At 36.9% G+C, this 20,670-nt stretch overlaps 3 protein-coding genes across 3 annotated transcripts; 1 reads left to right on the forward strand and 2 right to left on the reverse strand.

Moving 5' to 3' along the window:
* Nucleotides 1-5,664: 5,664 nt before the first annotated feature.
* LOC101307978 (auxin-responsive protein IAA12-like) lies at nucleotides 5,665-7,998 on the forward strand. The gene is made up of 5 exons (XM_004296488.1): nucleotides 5,665-6,095; nucleotides 6,736-7,046; nucleotides 7,180-7,297; nucleotides 7,395-7,456; nucleotides 7,574-7,998. Exons 1-5 carry the CDS (start codon nucleotides 5,734-5,736, stop codon nucleotides 7,621-7,623), a joined length of 903 nt encoding a protein of 300 aa, XP_004296536.1. The 5' UTR covers nucleotides 5,665-5,733; the 3' UTR covers nucleotides 7,624-7,998.
* Nucleotides 7,999-10,642: 2,644 nt separating this feature from the next.
* On the reverse strand, nucleotides 10,643-14,647 carry LOC101307683 (3-isopropylmalate dehydratase-like). The gene is made up of 15 exons (XM_004296487.1): nucleotides 14,585-14,647; nucleotides 14,371-14,499; nucleotides 14,103-14,273; nucleotides 13,860-14,012; nucleotides 13,671-13,747; nucleotides 13,459-13,567; nucleotides 13,113-13,187; nucleotides 12,856-12,933; nucleotides 12,654-12,749; nucleotides 12,249-12,298; nucleotides 11,707-11,761; nucleotides 11,492-11,623; nucleotides 11,308-11,355; nucleotides 11,072-11,230; nucleotides 10,643-10,904 (listed from the first exon to the last, which is right to left on the reverse strand). The coding sequence occupies exons 1-15, from the start codon at nucleotides 14,633-14,635 to the stop codon at nucleotides 10,764-10,766; spliced, it is 1,524 nt and encodes a 507-aa protein (XP_004296535.1). The 5' UTR covers nucleotides 14,636-14,647; the 3' UTR covers nucleotides 10,643-10,763.
* Nucleotides 14,648-15,336: 689 nt separating this feature from the next.
* Nucleotides 15,337-20,309, reverse strand: LOC101307387 (3-isopropylmalate dehydratase-like). The gene is made up of 15 exons (XM_004296486.1): nucleotides 20,122-20,309; nucleotides 19,920-20,036; nucleotides 19,659-19,829; nucleotides 19,313-19,465; nucleotides 19,140-19,208; nucleotides 18,932-19,048; nucleotides 18,437-18,511; nucleotides 18,198-18,275; nucleotides 18,013-18,108; nucleotides 17,476-17,525; nucleotides 16,742-16,796; nucleotides 16,508-16,639; nucleotides 16,283-16,330; nucleotides 16,016-16,174; nucleotides 15,337-15,747 (listed from the first exon to the last, which is right to left on the reverse strand). The coding sequence occupies exons 1-15, from the start codon at nucleotides 20,182-20,184 to the stop codon at nucleotides 15,607-15,609; spliced, it is 1,524 nt and encodes a 507-aa protein (XP_004296534.1). The 5' UTR covers nucleotides 20,185-20,309; the 3' UTR covers nucleotides 15,337-15,606.
* Between the last annotated feature and the right edge of the window lie 361 nt (nucleotides 20,310-20,670).

The raw sequence follows: 20,670 nt of genomic DNA on the forward strand, positions 1-20,670 counted from the left end.
CTAATCCATCGTCACTTATCACACGAAAACGCTCATATCTCCCTCTATATTACGTAGTTTGGTCAAACCTTCCATACAAAAAACTCTCACGTAGATGAGACGCAACTGCCCATATAAAATTTTTGAGACATTTACCTTCCGACGATAGAGCTCCCCATAGGAAATATTAACGGTAAATAGTAGACACGTTGTGATTCCGATGACTAAAATTGACAAACCAAAATTCGACCGTCAGATATGATCATTATGACGAAAGATGTCTATGATAAAAAATTCAACTGGATTCGACAACGTTAAGGGCTCGATCGAAACAGTCAACTCTAATCGAAAATAAGAAAACTGCATTTTGAAGCTCTAAACGGACTCGGATGGGCAAAAAGGCCCATATGTCATGGCAAAGCGGTGATTTTGACTCGTAGGGCCGTTACACTTCCGAAAATGTATCACAATAGTCAATCGGACACCAAACGCCAAATCTGCAGCATAGTGAATAATAAGGGTAAATTGCATTGACCGCAACTATCGGCACCGAGACTTTACCGGAATACAGTGATTTTTCAACCGTAGACGTATTTTACCATTCTGGTCATATCTTATTTTACGACTTTTTTACGTTTGAAGGTTCTACGTATAGTTTTTTTTTCCCAGATGAGTTGTTGTCCAGATCTGGAAATATAAGGCACTTTAGCCGACGAAATTATATTTTTTGTCGGCTAAACTTTTAAAAATTTCGTCGGCTAAAGTTCACAGACTATAGCCGACGAAAAAAATTATTCAGACGACGAAATTTAATTTCGTCGTCTAAAGTTTACCAAAACCAACGAAAATTTAAATTAGCCGAAGAAAAAATAATTCGTTGGCCTGGTTTTTTATTTTCGTCGGCTAAAGCCTTTCTTCTGGTAGTGTATGCCAAACACATACATGATAGTACCTCAAACTCCCAAGTAAACCTAAACTTGAGACTAGAGGTCTAGATGTGCATTTGTGGCACCTCCTAACACGAAGACCACAACCGATCCAAACCGAGACTCTAAAATCTAAATCTAGATCAAGAAATGCGTGAGCCAAACAAATCTTTATCAACTTAACAAAATGGGAAATAACATAGCTACATAAGAAGAACTATGCAGGAGAAGGCTAACACAAGAAGACAGACGGACAGATGCTATTACGATTGATTCTCATATCTCTGATCAGATTTGAATCGTAAATACAAAAAAGTTGTGACAAAAAACTAGAGTGCCATTCTCAAAATCTCAACTTACAAACAACAAGTTATACGTACATGTATATGAAAGTTAAGCAATACAACTTCATATATGAAAGCACTCTCTTTACAACAAAACTAATTGTATTAAATAGTGGGCACTTGATGAGCTAGAGAGCAAATGGATACGAGTTTAGAAGAACAGGGGAAAAGTTTGGCGGCAAAAAAGGGGCGTGGAGACACAAAATGATGGCAACCGTATCCTAAAAGACATATTTCAGCTGTCCAAAATCCAAATCTAATTATGGAAGAATCAAGAATATATATATACTACCCACTCTTGTTTTGTAGGCCACCGATCTCTAACTCCACTGGACGATATAACCAGTACTGAAGCTTCCTTTCCCCCACGCTTCTGCAACTATAGTTTCTTGAACTCAAAAAGATCTTACGAACACAAGAAACTGGATTCCTAGCTAGAATATAGTATTTCCTCGTTACTTGATGCAAATGAGGGACATTAAGAAGTAATATTACTTTTGTTAAGCGACGTTAACATGGATGAATTTGGTTGTCAAAGTGTAAAGTATTCGTAGACTTTGAGTAAGTTTATACTTCAAATTTGTGCAGAAACAAGTCAAACTGAATTAAGAATGAGGTAATATTACATACTTATCCGAGGGAAATTGATTTCAAGTTCAAGAGACAACATTTAATCTCCCAAATGCAAATGATCAGATATATACCGGTTTCCATATTTTACTTACTTCTTTTCTTTAGGTTAGGGGTAACCCAAAAGCTTTTTAGACCGAAAACTTAATACATCAACGTATTTGAAATTGTTCGACTATGTATTGTAGTATAATGTTTAGCCATTTGAACAGCTTCATGGATGCATTTATGACAGCATCGAACTCATTTTTTTATAGGTTTATTGTTTTTTATTTTTCTTTAAAACAAGAATATTTTGTGGAATTTTTTTAGCCAAATTTAACCTATAAAATAAGAATATTTTGTGGAATTTTTTTTTAGCTTACCAGAGTCTCCCACCGTAAGCTAAATCCTTAGCCAAATTTATAGCCTTTTGGCTTTAAAAAACACTTCCACCATAAGCTAAATCCAAAGGTAAAACCATTTATTTTTCTTTTCTCATATATTTGTTTAAATCAATAATTACTCATAAAAAAATATTATATAAATATATTCGATATGGGGCTCATATGAAAGATTTCGTTGAGATTTTCGTGATGGTTGTGAGTAACGAATTTTTAATTTTGATGATAGTATAAATTAAAATGAGAAATGTAAAGTTGAATAAAATAACATTTAATTTTTGCTTACAAACTTCATAAGCCAAATTTGACTTACCAAATAACTCGAGCTAAATTTTTTATCTTGGAAAATGTAATTTAACTTATGATGAGAGTAAACATAGGCCAAATTTAGTTTTTTAGCCTATGACGAGAGATATCTAAACGAGGGAAAATAAGAAAAGAGAGAGTTGTTAATTTTGATAGAAGGTGTGATGGTGTGAAGCTGTCTCGGACTGAAAATGGAGCAAACGACTATAATTCTGGTGGCCCCCAAAAGTGCTCCGGTCCGGCGCTCTCTGTCGGCTTAAATGGCGTCGACGGAATATGCACGTGACTTTGGCTCCCACCTTGTTGGCTTGTCTGTTTAAGCCACCACTGCACCACCTTTTACCTTCTACAGTTCTACGTACCTTTCCAACCCCAGTACATACAGACATGCATGGTGGTCTAGATCACCTGTAAGCATGAAGAATCAGTTGGAGTCTCCGATGCTCATCGGATGATCCGGATTTGCTTCCCGATGAGGACGCTATTCTCGGCTAGTTTGAGATCGCATTCATTAATCGATCGACAATAGATGTACGTAGACGGTTAAATATCTTACAATTTCTTCATTGTTAAAGTCGGAGAAATTATATTCTCGATCAGATTCTCAGCACGCACTCTTTATGCGTCGAATATTCAAACTAAACATGTATATATCGAAGCGTGAAGAACAGTTAGTAGTCTCTACGTGCATCAAGAGTCCGATCCATAGAAACATGTATACATCGTTTTTATATATGTTTTCCATCTATGTTTTCCCTGGCTAACTATATATATCGTTCGAAACAAACTAATAAGGAGCGGAGATCGGTGGAATCAAAACCATAGAAACATGTAAGCAGCTGGGAAATTTATTGTCGACAGAGATCAACATAATTTCAAGATGCATTATTAAGATTAGAAAGAGTGAAAGACTAGGAAAACTCTACTGACGCGATAGACTGGAATCTTAAGCAGTCAAAGTCGTTGGTGTTGGTCTATGCATGACTAGAAAAGCTCAACAAAATTCTTGTACATGATAAATGTTGTATCAACCACCTCTCTGGTCATCAGTCTCCCCTAGCTATAGCTATCCCTTGTGTGAAAATGACTCAAAAAGGGTTCATATTATTTGCAGCATGCGAGCCCTAGCCTAAGATACCAGGACTCAGGGTTTGTATTTATACTTGTGTACTGATTTCTGATTTAATATTTGGATATTGATTATTTTAGGAAATATGATAATATTCTCTAATATGCTTAAACTGTAAAAGATAATTTTTAACCTTCATACCATAATATAACTGTTTAGACTGATTTCTGGTGCCTACTAAATACCTCAACTATGTATTGTATGCATTTACATCTGATAATTTTATGAGTCGAACATAAGTATGGAAATCCTTAACAAGATACGCTCATTAAATAAGATACTAACGGTGTTTATACCTTATACCTATGACTAAGGAAATAAGTTTAGCATAGTCATCTAGCAGGTTAAACCACAATAGTTGCAACAATTTTTCTTTTTTATGTAGCAAGTGTAGTACTTACTTTAAGAGAAATATTGACTTATTTTCAAGACAAAAATATAAAAGCCCAAGTTTTCTTTTTTCATTTAGGTACCATTTTTTGTCTTAAACAATGAATAGATTGTACTTAACCCAACAAATTCTTGAGCAGCGGTCCCCTAATTCCATAATTCTTACTCATAAACAATGTCTAATCAAACTATGCTTTTGTTATTATTTTCTTTGTTTGAAGGCCCCACCATCCACTGTCAGTGCATCTGTTTAGGTCTCAACTTTCTAAAACAAGGTTTTGTGCCCTTTGTCTTCCAAATAGTAGACAGCACATAAGGAGAAATTTAAAGTGTGCAACAGCAGAATAATGCTAATATTTTTTCTCTCTTGTAAAAAGACTCAACCTTTTACCTTTACTCCTTTAGACTTTAACCCTATGCTTTTTATACTTTAAGCAAAGGTTAAGAGACACCTAACCTCAATTCAACTAGTATAATTGTCAATTAGGTGTACAATTATGTATCAACTTCCATCAAGTCTAAACTTTTATCTAGCCCTATGCTTTGTAGTTCTAGTAACCACATGTTATGATCTTTGTAACTATTACATGATAAATATATGTATTTTGTGAGTGTAGAGAACTTAAATTATGAGACCACGAATATTAAAATACAATATTAAAAACGAGTATAATCATCACCTTAAGCATATTATGTGAATGATCGATAATATGATATTTTGGTTAGAGTTGGTCTCTCACTGGTAAACTCTAGCTCACTTACGTAAAATTTCTTCTATGCTTCATAGAAGAGCTAAACACGATATACTATAAAGCATTCTCCTAGATCTTATTAGCTTTCATTCAATACTTATACTTTGCATATAAGAAAGGCAATGCACCCCAAAAACAAGTAACCTTAGGCATTAGGCTACATGTTTTCTTTGTTTGTCTATAGAACTAGAATGCCCATCTCCCTCACTGTCCTAGTTAAAAGCTCCGACAAGCCAAAGTTTTAATATTATCACTAACCATCATACCAAGACCAAAAAGTTAAAAATACCATCATATACTTTGCTAGGAACTTGTATCATTTCCAACCTTTCATCATACCATTCCTCCCCACTTAATTTTAATTATACCCCATTAATCCTCTCCTAAACCTTATCATCATCCCACATCAAAGTAAAAGATAATCTTTGTAATTAGAGAAAAATACACAAGAACCCCAACTCCATTTTTATAATATGATTCTCTCAATCTCTACCATCATTTTCTTTCAAAATAAAAAAAAAAAAAAAGAACCAGTCTTTTTTCTTGTTTCTTTTCTTTTACCAGCTCCAACACAGAAACAGATTCTTGAAAGATATGAATCATGTCAAGGAAAAAACTCTAGGGTGGGTGGTGAGTGAGAGTGCTATGCGCACTAGCAGACATATGGGCCCATCATCATCACTCTCTCCACCATCTCCCCCCAACCTACCTCTTTGCTTTGCCTTTGCCTCCTTTCATTTTCATTCTTGTCTATTCATCTCTATACTACTACTACTTCTTCCCCTCAAACTCCCACAAAGACAAACCCCATTCTTCTCTCTCTCTCTCTCTCTCTCTCTCGATCGACTCCCAACTTCTTCTTTCAACTTGTTTAGAATCTCTCTTCTTGTTTCAATGGAAGGCACTCTGGGTTTACTTGGAGGTGGGTCTTCTGGGTGCTGTACAAATGAGTCAGCAATGTCAAAGGTGGATCATCAGGTGGTGGAGCACATGTCCTCTGAGGTGTCTTCATACCCAGCTGAGGCTGAGCTTGAGCTTGGCCTGGGCCTGAGCCTTGGCACTGGTAGTGGTGGTGGTTCTGCACAGAAGCCTAAAGGCTGTGCTTGGGGTGAGCGTGGAAGAATCTTGACCGCTAAAGACTTCCCTTCCATGGTGTCTCATGGGTCTGCAAGATTCTCACAGAGAGCAAATAATGCTTCTTCTGTTTCTGGAAATAAGAGGGCTGCTGAAGAGGGTGGATCTCCTACTGCTGTAAGGTCAGATTATTAGTCCATGCAAATGAAGCTCCTATTTTTTCTTTGATTGTGATGAGAACACTGAATATTTGTATGCATGTTCTTTGCTGAATTGAGCTTGGTGGTTGTGAAATGATTTTCCATTTCTGCCCTCAAATTTTAGTCTTACTACCCCATAGAAAATATCAAAACTTTGTTGGGAAAACAGAGAAATTTTTGTTTTCATTTACCAGTTGATTGTTCTGCTGATCTCTGCAATTTTTGTCTGCTTTATTCTATATTCAACTTGTATTTTTGCTAGTTGTCTCATTCATCATCATGCTAAACTATATAGTACCAAGTCTTATTTGATTTCGAGCTTATTATTTTTGTGTATTAGCTCCATCTTTGATACAAATGGTTTATATGTAATTGAAGAGATACAAATTTGTTTTTACATGAACACTTTTTGTTATTAACAAAATTATGAATTTCACTTGCCACTAATTTGTAGTATTGTAGCATTTTGTTGGTCCATACTCTGTATCATGTATGATTGTGTAATTTGTAGAAAATATTCTCAATAAAAAAAAGAAAAAAAGAGATGATTTGTAATAAGTTGGTGAATACTCTGTTTAGGATTTATCCTAACATGTTTTGATAATCGATTTTGTGAAAACAGTCAAGTTGTGGGATGGCCACCTATAAGTGCTGCAAGGATGAACAGCTTGGTTAACCAGGCAAAGGCTGCAAGGTCTGAAGATGACAAGACAGATGGGGACAAATCTAAGGACACTTTTAAGAAGAAAATCAACACTGGTAATAACAAGTCAACTGTGAAAGAAAAAGGTCATCTGGGATTTGTGAAGGTCAACATGGATGGGATTCCTATAGGGAGGAAAGTGGATTTAAATGCTCACACTTGCTATGAGACTTTAGCCCAAACACTTGAGGAAATGTTCTTCAGCACCACTTCAAATGTCAATTCAATTGGTTAGTTTCTTCGCCTGTGGCACGATAGGTCGTGAACCAATAGCATATCATCATAGATCACTTGATTATTTGATGCATTTTGTATGTGATGTTAGTATTCTTGAATGGCATTGACTTTGGTGTTCTCATGTAGCTGGAGACAAGGAACAAGCAACAAAACCCTCAAGGCTTCTGGATGGATCCTCTGAGTTTGTGCTCACTTATGAAGATAAAGAGGGTGATTGGATGCTTGTTGGAGATGTCCCTTGGAGGTATGCTGCTGACACTGATTATAAGTTTTGTTGAACATAAGTTTCAAGAAACACACCCCACTAAAATGTGCTAATAATGCTTGCTTATGGTATTTAGGATGTTCCACACCTCAGTTAAAAGGCTTCGAATCATGAGGACCTCTGAGGCCAATGGACTTGGTATGCAATTTTAAACATCAAGGTTGCATTTTGCTTTCAGAGTTTCATTTTATCAAATTTGCCTCCCTAAAATTTGACTATGACCTCCTTAATGCTGATTAGTTTTTGCATTTGCAGCTCCAAGATTTCAAGAAAGGGGTGAGAGACTAAGAAACAAACCTATCTAAGACACAACTATTTTTACAGTCTGGTACAACAACGGAAACCTAGAGTTTGACAACAACAGAAGGAAGCAAAATCTGATGAGACAGGAGTGCTGAGAAAGATTGGCTTCCACTGGCTTTGTTTGCTTTTCTTTCACAACCATCCTCTGGTTCATGCTGGTTTTTGGTTAGGCGATATTTTTTTTCTTTTTACAGCTTCTTACATAGTGCTAGCATACAGGCCCTGCATACTCGGCTAATGCTGCTTTCTCATACTGTAAATATGGGAGCACTTCATATCTAGAGTGTTTTGCTGCAAAATCTAGTGGACTCGTTTTTCTTGATGATAGAAGAAAAGCTTGTGTGGTTTTTTTTATTTATTAATTATTTATTTGGTTTAAGTTGATTACTATTGTCCTTTTTTTTTTCTTACCACTTATCACCAAATTCTGATTCATGTATTTCATAATTGGCAGAAATATCAAAAAGTGGTACCAACTGAAATCTGATAATATATGCATGATACACTGGTGATGGCCAGGTTTTGTATTCACAGAAATCACCTGCTGTATCATAACTACCAACTGGTCCAACTGATAACAATGGAGGGGGACCCCAATCTTCTGAATTGCCATCAGTTTAAGAACCCTAGTAATTGCACCAGATCATATAGATGGATATCTACCAACTGGTCCAACCATATTATACCCCCAAAGCTTAAGCCGGTTATGAAATAGACCAACAAAGTATTTAACATACATTTCTTCAAAAGGAGTTCATACTCGTATAGTCTAACTAGTTTATGAGGATGGATCGAAGCTGTGAATTAGAGATCTTGAATCGATGACCTAAAGTTTGAGTCAATAGAAAACATACCAGGAATGTATGTCATGCTAAATTTCTTGACAAAAGTTCTAGCTATTACCAAGAGTACAAAAAATTAATTTCAAACACATACAATAGAGGGCTACTGCTCAAGGAGTTACCATCACACTTGATGTCTTTGGTTTTAACATATCTGTTTGGAGTCACCTTTGTTTACAGAAATGCTGAGTGAAACTGGACAGCCTTCACATGAGGGTAAATCTTATGCAATCATATTGTTTTTGACTGCAGATTACTACCCAATTGATGATACTGGACAATGGTGGTCCTGGTGGAAATCAAATGCCATTGACATAATTACCTTCTTTTAATCAAATTGTGGGGCAACTGTATCTTATTATTGTTGGCCAGACTCATGCTCAACTTGTCTGATCTTACTTGCATGCCTTCTCTTGCTGGTTACCATTTCATATCTTGTTGAAGAAGTTCTTTGGTGAAATGGAGTAACTAAAAATGGCTTATATTCTTTTCAGTCTGTTTCAAGTTTCTTTTCTTAATTTGGCTGCGTAATTGAATAACTGAGTCATCATCATTTAAAAGTCTGTTTAGCTTTCATCAGAGCTTATTTATCATGTATCCTAAAGAAGAGAAATGATAATTGCATTGGAACCCAACAGCTGGAAAGCTTTGAGGAATTACCATTTCCTTTATCTGGGTGGAAGAAAAGGATTGTCACAATTCTTATTAGCACTTGAAAGGTGGGACTTTTGGTGTTAATATGAATTTGGTGGAGCACCAAGAAGTACATAATGAGGATCACAGCTGTACAACCCCTAAAACAGTTGGTAGCTTCGGCATGTGGATTATGTGATGCCTTTTAACTTGATTGTGATATTGGGTCTAATGGTTGAAGTTTTTGATACATAAGTGAACAGTGTATATCAAATTAACATTATTCTTTAGGAATTGTAAGCAAATAGATAGAACCAAATAGATGATCAATGAAATTTAAAAAACACACCTAAGAGGGGAAGCAGAATAAACACATTCCCTTAAAATCCAAAAAGAAGCATACGCAAACAGAGTTCTGATTTATGATATTTCTGACATTTCTAGCTAGTTCAACCACCTTCTTGGATCATTGACATAACCAGGCAACCAGTAGTGCCTACACATGCTGAGAATTGGAAAAGGAAGAAATATCTCCCCTTTTCATTGTCTGATTTGATCCGGGAGTTCCGGTATTGTTGACACAGACAACAAATAATCAGGATTCTTGATCTGTTTAGCATGCAGATTCACAAATCACAATTATAGGTTTAGAGGTTCTTCCCTTTACTGATGTACTTTTTGTTCATTTCATTGATGAACTAAGTTTAGCAACCAGTTCCTGGTGGTACTAGGAGAGCATATAGGTTCAATGATTCATCCACGTTTGAAAATTTTAGTATCCTAATATGAAAGATGTGTTTGTCACTTATTCTTCGTTGTTTCGGGGTTTAGCGTGGGATTCCTTGACAGGTTTAGCAAAGGCCAACATAGTCATCACAACTTCACACATTCTAACGAATGTTGCTCATGTATGTACGGTATACGATAATTTTGGCAAGATTAGAATCGTATGTGTATCACTATGGAACAGCATTCAATGCCAATACCAACTTGAGGTTGAGGAATAATAGATACCCTTGTATGAATGTCTCTGGGACCTAGACGTACAACAACTCATTTCCATCTCCAGAATCCCATTCAGAATGACCATGTTTACATGAACCAGTGGGGACTCGGACTCTCGGAGTAGAACAACTGTGAAATCTTGTAAAAGAAGCAACGTATATATTAAGGATCAAAAAATGGACAAGGGATTGATTAGGTCTACAACCTTTCAATACAGGGAGATCTTGCAAGAAATAGCACTAGTCTAACTGCTGTTTTGAAATTCTGAGAGTTGTTCAGAATTTCTACTGTAACTTGTAAACTCTTGCATCTCACAGGTGTATATGCTGGATTACTGGCTAGTGATAACTACAGGACGACGGGAAGTTACAAGTGATATATGCAGGAATTTTTCATACAATTTATTGACTTTGAAGCTTGATTAAGTTGTAATTTTATCCAACGAAAGTCATCAAAAGTTGTCAAATTATATTCATGTAGATAGATGTCTCATTTTCTGGTCATTAATCATTCTAAGCACTCACACTCACAATTCACATACAATACATATGGTACTGACCTGTTAATCCCAACATACAAAACCATTCAGATGGGTGTGATTATTTCCTTTTTCGGCTACCTAACATACACCGGAAGAGTACATGATACACTATTACTGATTCTTACTGCAAAAACTCTCTAGGGTCAGTAACATAACCGGTCAAAGCCGACGCTGCAGCTGTATATGGTGAGGCAAGATATATCTGGCCTTCTTTGTGTCCCATTCTGCCTGGGAAGTTCCTGTTCGTAGTAGAGACACATACCTGAAATGAAAGAAATGGAAATAGCGGTTCAGTGGATCTTCAAAACAAGATGAATGTAGCTTCGGAACTAGATTAAAAAAAAGTATTTCTTTAAAACAAGATGGTCTGCAAATGGGATTTTGAGGTTTAGAGAATCCCAATGTGTGCAGTTGAAGAAATACATTTACCTGTGGTTCATTCAAGCGAGCATATGTGTCCTTAGGACCACCCATGCACGCACCACAAGTGGGACTTGCAGGTGTATCACAACCAGCTTCCTCAAATATCTGTGAACAAGTTTTGCCACCAGATCCTGGAACTGGAAGACTGAAAACGTCCATCCAAACCTACATATAGCAAATGCAATATATAAAATTTTCCTTTATCAAGAATTTTATGAGTTTAGTTTTGTTGCATGACAAACCTTTTGTGTAGCAGGTACAAGAAAAGTGGGTACTTTGACTTTTTTTCCCTGCAGTAAAGCACACTTATTTCTGTGAGCTTAAACCAAGAGTAGAAAAAATGCACAATCAAAGTAATAAACACATGGATGGAATATACAGTAATTTAAATGTAATCTGAATAAACTAAGTTAGTGGAGTCCTTACTGAAGCTAGAAAAACTCTAGCAGCAGCCATAAAATCCTCCGTTTTCCCACCAGTACAAGATCCAATATAGACTCTGTCAATTTTCACATCTTTGCATTCTCTTGCTAAAGCACGGTTATCCGGAGAATGAGGCTGCAAAACGATTCAAAAACGTTACTTGCAGAAGAGAGGCTAAAAGTACAATCCTCAAGACATAAAACAGAGGTTATGCTCACCTTTGCCACCAATGGCTCCAGTTTTGATATATCAAATCTGTACTCAGTAAGAAATCTAAATCCAAGGAAAACAAACTCATTAGTACAATTCGGTATCTAGGGAGAAATACTAAGTAGGCAGATGTGGTATAAAACAATTTACATGTTCTTCCTAAGTATGATTGAAGGTCATTTATGGATAACAGCATGAACTGCTCATTTTGATATTTATTAAGCTAGCATCTGTGTAAGTACATAACTAAGGTTTCAAATCCTTGACCAGACTAGGCTAAAGTAAAATATGACCATCTATATATGGTATATGGTCATATCTTTATATTGGTAAAATCAGAAGGTTTTAAAGATGCATTCACCATAAAAAAACCACAAATTCCAGAATTCATCTCAAGGTGAATGCAATATTAACGCTGATTTCAATGTTAATACACAGGAGTATAATACAACTTACCCATATTGCGCTATCTCTATGGCCTTGGCTTGAGTACCAACTTATGAACCAGATCATGAAATGGCTAGGCTAATAAAATATAAATATCAATTACCTTGCTTGATTATCACTGTACACAGGTTCATAGGGTATAGACGTTTTATCCTGCAATACAAAATTTGCATCATCTTGACAGCGCTACAGAACCGAAATGTGTGCAACATAAAAAGAGAAAACGATCTGTTGCAAAACAACCCAATAAAACACAGGTTTATGACAGGGCGAATGTGCAAGGCAAGGCTTGTTCCTAACTCATTTTAGTATGTAAAGCAATTCCTGCCACCACTAGGTATATGGGACAATGAATGTTGATGTCCTACTGAAAAATACATCCACGGAGAACACAAGAACAGCTATTGACACACCTAACCATTGGCATACACACAGACATCCACTTACCTGCTATTGATGCTAATACACATATATCGCGCGAGATGATTTGATGATTGACAGTACTAACCTCAAGGTACTTGTATGTAGTGCTATCAGCAGGGACGATTCCATTCTTACCCCCAGCTTCAATAACCATGTTGCATAATGTCATCCTCTCTTCCATCTGTCCAGCATAAGTTAGATCATGTTGCATAAGTTAACAAAGAGTAATTAAAAACTGCAACCAAATGACCTGAAGTTTCATACATATATGCAGTAAGTTCACTTACACTTAAGCTCTCAACAGTGCTGCCAACAAACTCCATGGCTTTATATGTTGCACCAGCAACAGAGATTTCACCAATAATCTGCGAGATGGAAATCAGTTTTTAAGTAACAACATAAAAGCTGGATATATTCACCTTTTATATTTCAAGTAAAGAATTGAAATCATAGGCTACATCTGATGTAGTTTTGAGTTTTGACTTTCCGGAGAACCCTCTCAACATTGAAAAAAAAATTTGGCTTGAGAGCTAGTTGAACGTACTTGCAAAATCAAGTCTTTGGCAAGCAAATAGTCAGGCATTTCACCATCCAGCACAAATCTCAGAGTTGGAGGCACCTGAAATTTCAAAACAAGGTAAGAAAAACACAGATTCGTTAGCCTTAAACTTTTTACAGAACTTCCAAAATAAAATCAATTTGACTCATTCAGCATATGTCCATAAAAAAAAAAGAGAATAATTCCCAATTTTTCTAATTAAAACAGTATCATAAGAACACCAAACAATATGAATTAGAAACTGTAGAATCACTCATTTGCATAAAATCAATCAGAATGTTAAGTGTATGGCATTAGAACCATGATAAAACAAAATCCAACATCTACAAACCTTGAGTAAAAGTTTCCCGGTGCCCAATACGAAACCTGCATCAGTGATCCCAATTCCAGTAGCAAATTGTCCAAAAGCTCCAGCGGTGCAGGTGTGAGAATCTGTACCTGAAGCCAACATAATATGTCTGGCTGCTGTTTTGGATCATAAAGGCATAGAGCCACAAGAAAAAAAAAACATAGAGCCGTAAAATAAAAGTGGCCTTCTTGAAGAAATGTACCTCTCCAGGCCTGCAATGACCTTCTTGAGCAAGAGCAACATGACATACACCCTTGTAATCTGGGTTAGCCTGCCAAATTGTGAACTAAAGTTAACCTCTGATACAAAAAATGAAAAACATATTGAGACACAACAAATTACACACTAGTAAATCAACATGAAATAATACTTCAAATCCCCACCTTAAAGTTACCAAGATCCTTGATATCGTAGAAATACTTGATGTTCTGCTCAGTGCAGAAATCTCTCAAGGTATCCACATTACGATTTGCGCGCTCATCCCTAGTGAATATATAATGTTCAGGTATGACAACAACCTTTTCTCTATCCCAAACCTACAATGTCAAAACAATGAAGCACTACTTAGCCACCACAAAAAATATGGTGATCAATTCCATGATCTTCTCAACTGAAAATGGATTTACCTTAGCATTCTGGCCAAACTCTTTCTTGAAGATACCAAAGGTACCAGGGCCACACACATCATGGGTCATTAAAACATCAATGTTAACCCAAACATTGTCACCTGGACTCAAATGTGTTTTCTCAGAAGCCCTAGCTAATATCTTCTCCGTCATCGTCATTCCCGTCTTGACCTGCAATATTGACCAATACACAATATCATAAACCCGAAAACTAAAATATTTTCCATTAACCCCAGAGCACCAAAATCAATGGAAAATAAAAACTAACCAAGCCAGTAGTTGCTGGCTTCCGCTCTGATGGCGACATGACGGAGCAGATCTTCTTGGAAACTGATCTCTTGCATAGCTGAAATGAAGCCGGAGATGTGGAAGAGAAAGCAGAGACATCCAAGTCCTTCTGTATAATAAAAACAATCAAAGATGAGAAACTTAGAGTTAAAGCTAAAGGTACAACTTTACGGGATTGAACATTAGAAACTAACCTTGGTGTTGTTGATGGAGGTGGAGGGTGGAGCAACAGTAGAGTAAGTCATGGCTGCTGAAATGTATGTCTATTTCGACTGGTTTGTTTGTGTTTATGTATTGTGGAGAAGAGAGAACGCATACGTTTTTGTGTTGTGTTCTAGAACGGTCAAATTAAGCGGGAAGAAATTTGCTGCCCACACCCTTTAAAAGCCTGCCACGTATTATTTTCACTTTTATTGTCTTTAAGAAAACTAGAGCATCCAACAAAATAGTTGGTGCTTGGTTAAAGTATATGCCTGACTCACTAGGCACTAGCTAGTGAGTCGATGTGCCACATTGTTGGTTGCTTTGAGGAGTATGAACACTAGTTAGACCAGTCATAGTCAGACCATATTGTATATCATCTACTAAGCTACCATCCTTGGAAAGGTCATCACCATCTGCTTGGATTGTTTGAGCTACTGCCAGACAATCGCTTTCTATGCAACATTTTGTAATTGAAGTTCTTGGAGTAGTTTCAACCCCAGTTCTTATTGCCATCAACCCAACCGGTTCTGTTGGACCATAATAGGGGAGAACTTGTACAAGATAGTTACCGGTCTAACTGCTGTCACGAAATGGAGTTGCTCAGAAATTTCAACTGCATCATACCTTTCAGTAAAGTCTTGGGGGGAATAGGCTGGATTACTGGCTAGTGACAACTACAGGACGTTATTTGTGATGCGAGAATTTTTCGTAAAATTTAATGACTTTGAAAGCAGGATAAGTTGAGAAACAAGGATGTTATTCTATCCAATGAAAATCATACAAAATTTGTCAAATTATGTTCCATAGATAGATGCCCCATTTTCTGGACTAAGATCATTCTATGCACTCACACTCACAATTCACAGAATACAGATGGTACTGACCTGATAATCACAGCATACATAACCATCGGGATGGGTGTGATGACCCATTATTTCCTTTTAATTTCTGCTACCTAACTAACACCAGACAAGTCATAAGAAACTAGAACTGATCTTTGACGACATCACGCTTACTGCAAAAACTCTCTTGGGTCGGTCACATAACCGGTCAAGGCTGATGCTGCAGCTGTATATGGTGAAGCAAGATATATCTGGCCTTCCTTGTGGCCCATTCTGCCTGGGAAGTTTCTGTTTGTAGTAGAGACACATACCTGCAACGAAAGAAAGGGTATGACATCAGAAATGGAAAATTGTTGTTCAGTACCAGTGTGGATCTTCGAAACAAGATGAATATAGTTTGAGAATAATTTAACTCAAATAATAATGTTTCTTTAGAACAAGATTATCGGCAACTATCCATGAGAGGTCCAGCACCTCAGCAGGATTATGACTACACCAGTGAAGAGGCAACTATCCATGAGGTCTAGCACCTCAGCATGATTAAATCATCTGAATGCGCAGGTGAAGAAAAATAGTTACCTGCGGTTCATTCAAGCGAGCATATGTGTCCTTGGGACCACCCAAGCAAGCACCACAACTGGGACTTGCAGGTGTGTCACAACCAGCTTCCTCAAATATCTGTGAGCAAGTCTTTCCACCAGATCCTGGCACCGGACGGCTGTACACGTCCATCCAAACCTGTATGTAGAAAACGCAATGTATCAAATTTTCACTTATCATGAACTTCATGAGTTACTGAATCAACTAACACATTACACATAAGCATTTATATGTTGCATGACAAACCTTTTGTGTAGCAGGTACAAGAAAAGTGGGTACTTTGACCTTCTTGCCCTGCAGTAAAGCAATTAGTTCTGTAAGCTTAAACCAAGAGTAGAAAAGATGCTTGAGGAACTTCAATAAACACATGGATAGAAAATACAGGGAATTGAACACTTCAAAGATACAGGGAACCGAAATGTGCAATCTAAATCTGTTAAGTTAAATTGTGATATAAGATTGGAGTCCTACTGAAGCCAGAAAAACTTTAGCAGCAGCCATAAAATCCTCTGTTTTCCCACCAGTACAAGATCCAATATACACTCTGTCAATTTTCACATCTTTGCATTCTCTTGCTAAAGCACGGTTATCTGGAGAATGAGGCTGCAAAGCAATTCAAAAAGTTATTTGCAGAAGAGAGGCTAAAAGTACAATCTTCAAGACCTAAAACAGAGATGACATAAGGTTTATATGTGTGCTGCTCACCTTTGCCACCAACGGCTCCAATTTTGAGATATCAAATCTGTACTCAGTAAGAAATCTAAATCCAAGAAAAACAAACTGATTAGTACAATGCAATACTTAGGGACCAATATTAAGTAGGCAGATGCGGTATAAAACAATTGGCATTTTCTTTCCCTAGTATGATTGAAGGTCATATGCAATTACCGGCATAAAAAGCTCATTTTAACCTTCAATTTCCTAACATCTGCATATTATTATACGATTATATATCCCTTATAGACGAGTTAAATGCATTAGGAGGCCAACTATTTTTAAGATTGTCAAAGTATTATATTTGTAGGGGCCAAACATGTATAAGCATTGAATGAGATCAACATAAAAGACTCCGACACAAAATCAAAGTGAAGCAAAAACGGAAAAGAAGGAAAGAAGCCAGGTTTGTCTTTCTTGAAGGTGGATAGGAACATATGGGGGAAACCAGTTAAACTGTTGTTTAGTCTAATCTACTAACATACCAAAGCACCAGCATTGAGCTAGAAATCTGTCGTGAATTCCAATCCAACTAAAATCATTTTCTGAAAACCAGATCTTATATTGGTAAAATCAGAATTTAAAATAAATTTCAGTGTTCATCTCTAAGTTGAATGCAATATTCACGCTGATTTGAATGTTAATACACAGGTGTAACAAGTTATAAACCAGATCACGAAAATGGGCTAGCTAACGAAGTGTGAATATCTAAAAGAACAAATTACCTTGCTTTATCATCGCTGTACACAGGTTCATACGGTACTGACGTTTTATCCTACAAAACAAAATTCACCTCATTTAGCCTGTGCTATAGAACCAAAATGTATGCAACATACAAAGAAAAAATGATCTGCTAAAATACAACCGACAAAAAGTATCAGGTTCACGACAGAGCAAAAGTGAAAGGCAAGCTTGTTCCTAATTCATTCTAGTAAAGCAGTTCAGAGTTCTGAATTCAACCTTGGAGCCTGCCGCCACAAGGTATATGGGATAACGAATGTTAATGTCCTCATGCACACATTTCAAATCATTTAAACAAGCAACGTTCCAAACCCAGCCTTGAAATCACCAACAAATGCTCATAAATAAATGCATCAGCAGCATGCACGGAGAAACAAGAACAGCTAATGACACACACATCTAACTAATCACATACATACAGACATTCATTTATATGCAACTGATACTAATATACATATACATACAAAACCTTATGCATGTGTCTGGGAGTGCGAGAGGATTTGATGATTTGAAGTACTAACCTCAAGGTACTTGTATGTAGTGCTATCAGCAGGGACGATACCATTTTTACCCCCAGCTTCAACAACCATGTTGCATAATGTCATCCTCTCTTCCATCTGTCCAGTATAAGATTAAACAAAAACTAATTAAAAACTGCAACCAAATGACCTGCAGTTTCATACATACACACAGTAAATTTACTTACACTTAAGCTTTCAACAGTGCTGCCAACAAACTCCATAGCTTTATATGTTGCACCGGCTACAGAGATTTCACCAATAATCTGTGAGATGAAAATCAGTTTTCAAGGCAACAACAAAAATACTAGATATATTCACCAAATCATTTATCAAGAACTGAAATCGTAGGCTGTATCTGATGTAGTTTTAACTTTCAAGTATCCTCTGGACATTGGAAAAACACTTGAGAATTGATTAAACTTACTTGCAAAATTAAGTCTTTGGCAAGCAAATAGTCAGGCATTTCACCATCCAGCACGAATCTCAGAGTTGGAGGCACCTGCAATTATAAAAAAAAGATGAGAAATTCTTGACCACAAATTCCCCATAAGCTTTGGCAGACATGGGCCAATTTAATGATTGTTAAACCTTCAATTTGTTATGAAACTTCCCAACATAAAAACTAATCAGATACTGATTCAGCATTTGTAAACGAGAAAAGAAAATAACTCCCAAATCATTACAGAATCATAAGATCAGCAAACGCTATCAGTAAATCAAAAAATTGTCCAAGGTGAACTGCGAATCTCAATAGGAAAGTTAAAGAGAAGCAAGGGAACCATTTTTTTTTTTTCGAGAAAAGGAGCAAGGGAACCTTGTTCACCAATAAAATATTGTCGGAAACTAAAGCCGTGGAATCAGTTATTTGCATAGACGGAAATGAAATGAGAGAGAATGAAAACATGTAACATCTACAAACCTTGAGTAAAAGCTTGCCAGTGCCCAATACGAAACCTGCATCAGTGTTCCCGATTCCAGTAGCGAATTGTCCAAATGCTCCGGCGGTACAGGTGTGAGAATCTGTACCTAGTAGCACCTGAACCCAACATTAAATGTCTGATTGATGTTTTGGATCATAAATGCATAGACACATCAACACAATAGTGTGCTTTTTCAAAGAAAAGTACCTCTCCAGGCCTGCAATGACCTTCTTGAGCAAGAGCAACATGGCATACCCCCTTGTAATCCGGGTTAGCCTGCCAAATTGTGAACTAAAGTTAACCTCTGATGCAAAAACAGAATAACACATAAGAAATACACACTAGCAAATCGACATAAAAATAAAACTCCAAATCCACACCTTAAAGTTGCCAAGATCCTTGATATCATAAAAGTACTTAATGTTCTGCTCCGTGCAGAAATCCCTCAATATATCCACATTACGGTTTGCACGCTCATCAGTAGTGAATATATAATGGTCAGGTATGATCACAATCTTTTCTCGGTCCCAAACCTACAATGCCAAAACAATGAAGCATTACATAACCACCACAACAATATAACTAATCAAGAAATTACAGAACTTCACATATCATTCAGCAATCCAAAACTGACATAGACTATGAGCTAACAAGAATTGAAAAACAAACACATTGCCTATACGATGATCAATACAACAATGTCCTCAGCTGAAGAAATGAAGTTACCTTAGCATTCTGGCCAAACTCTTTCTTGAAGATTCCAAACGAACCAGGGCCACACACATCATGGGTCATCAAAACATCAATGTTAACCCAAACATTGTCACCAGGGCTCAAATGGGTTCTCTCAGAAGCCCTTGCCAATATCTTCTCGGTCATTGTCATTCCAGTCTTGACCTGCCAAAATCAACCAAAACCCAACATCAATACTAAGCTTCCCAATAAACCCACATCAAGAAACCAATCAAAAACAAAACTTTGACTAACCGAGCCAGTAGTGGCTGGCTTCCGCTCCGATGGGGCCATGACGGAGCAGGATTTCTTGGAGACTGATCTCCTGCATCGCTGAAATGTGGAAGAAAAAGCAGAGAGACCCAAATCCTTCTGCAAAAAAAAAAGAAAAAAGAAAAAAAAGAGAACTTTAGAGGTAAAGGTGGGAACTTGATGGGATTGAAGAAGAGAGATTGACCTTAGTGGTGGTGGTGTCGTTGAGGAAGGAAGTGGAGGGTGAAGCAAGAGTGGAGTAAGACATGGCTGCGGTGAAGAGGAAGTGAGTGTCGACAGGTTTTGTGTGTTGTGGAGAAGAGGAAGCCAAGACGTGTTTGAGTTGTGGACAACAGGAGGCGGCGGCCGAGGTGCGTGGAATTAAGCGGGCTTGTGTGTGGTTGGTATTGTTTCGTTAACAGCAAGTTTTACCCCAATTCTGCTTTTACTAGACTTCCTCGAATGATCAGAAGGATGGAGTGAAAATTTTGCACACCCCGTTATGAATATATTTACAATCTATATTCTTTTTTTTTTTATAGTTAAATAACAAAATTAAAATTATGGAAAATTACCTAAATACCCAAAAATAGCTAAAACAATGTCCAATCCAATAAAAAAAAAAATTCTATTGCCCATATCAATAATTCTTAACAAAAATACATTTTCACTATTTTTAGTAATAACACCACCTCGTTTTTTTACATATCAAAATTCAACTTTCTCTCTCTCTCCTCTCTCAGATGTGAATTTG

The sequence above is a fragment of the Fragaria vesca genome, linkage group LG4, assembly GCF_000184155.1.
Source record: "Fragaria vesca subsp. vesca linkage group LG4, FraVesHawaii_1.0, whole genome shotgun sequence".
NCBI classification, from domain to species: Eukaryota; Viridiplantae; Streptophyta; class Magnoliopsida; order Rosales; family Rosaceae; genus Fragaria; species Fragaria vesca.

What these genes read in the sequence shown, in the direction of transcription:
- LOC101307683 (XM_004296487.1), bottom strand. Translation starts at nt 14,635, where the DNA reads ATGACTTACTCTACTGTTGCTCCACCCTCCACCTCCATCAACAACACC. An exon ending in AGTTTGGCCAGAATGCTAAG is followed by an intron (nt 14,013 to 14,102) that starts GTAAATCCATTT and finishes TTGACATTGTAG; the next exon opens with GTTTGGGATAGAGAAAAGGT. An exon ending in TACAGTGATAATCAAGCAAG is followed by an intron (nt 11,762 to 12,248) that starts GTAATTGATATT and finishes CCTTGGATTTAG; the next exon opens with ATTTCTTACTGAGTACAGAT.
- LOC101307978 (XM_004296488.1), top strand. Translation starts at nt 5,734, where the DNA reads ATGGAAGGCACTCTGGGTTTACTTGGAGGTGGGTCTTCTGGGTGCTGT. An exon ending in GTTGGAGATGTCCCTTGGAG is followed by an intron (nt 7,298 to 7,394) that starts GTATGCTGCTGA and finishes TATGGTATTTAG; the next exon opens with GATGTTCCACACCTCAGTTA. An exon ending in CTCTGAGGCCAATGGACTTG is followed by an intron (nt 7,457 to 7,573) that starts GTATGCAATTTT and finishes TTGCATTTGCAG; the next exon opens with CTCCAAGATTTCAAGAAAGG.
- LOC101307387 (XM_004296486.1), bottom strand. Translation starts at nt 20,184, where the DNA reads ATGTCTTACTCCACTCTTGCTTCACCCTCCACTTCCTTCCTCAACGAC. An exon ending in TACAGCGATGATAAAGCAAG is followed by an intron (nt 16,797 to 17,475) that starts GTAATTTGTTCT and finishes TCTTGGATTTAG; the next exon opens with ATTTCTTACTGAGTACAGAT. An exon ending in CTAAAGTTTTTCTGGCTTCA is followed by an intron (nt 16,331 to 16,507) that starts GTAGGACTCCAA and finishes GCTTTACTGCAG; the next exon opens with GGCAAGAAGGTCAAAGTACC.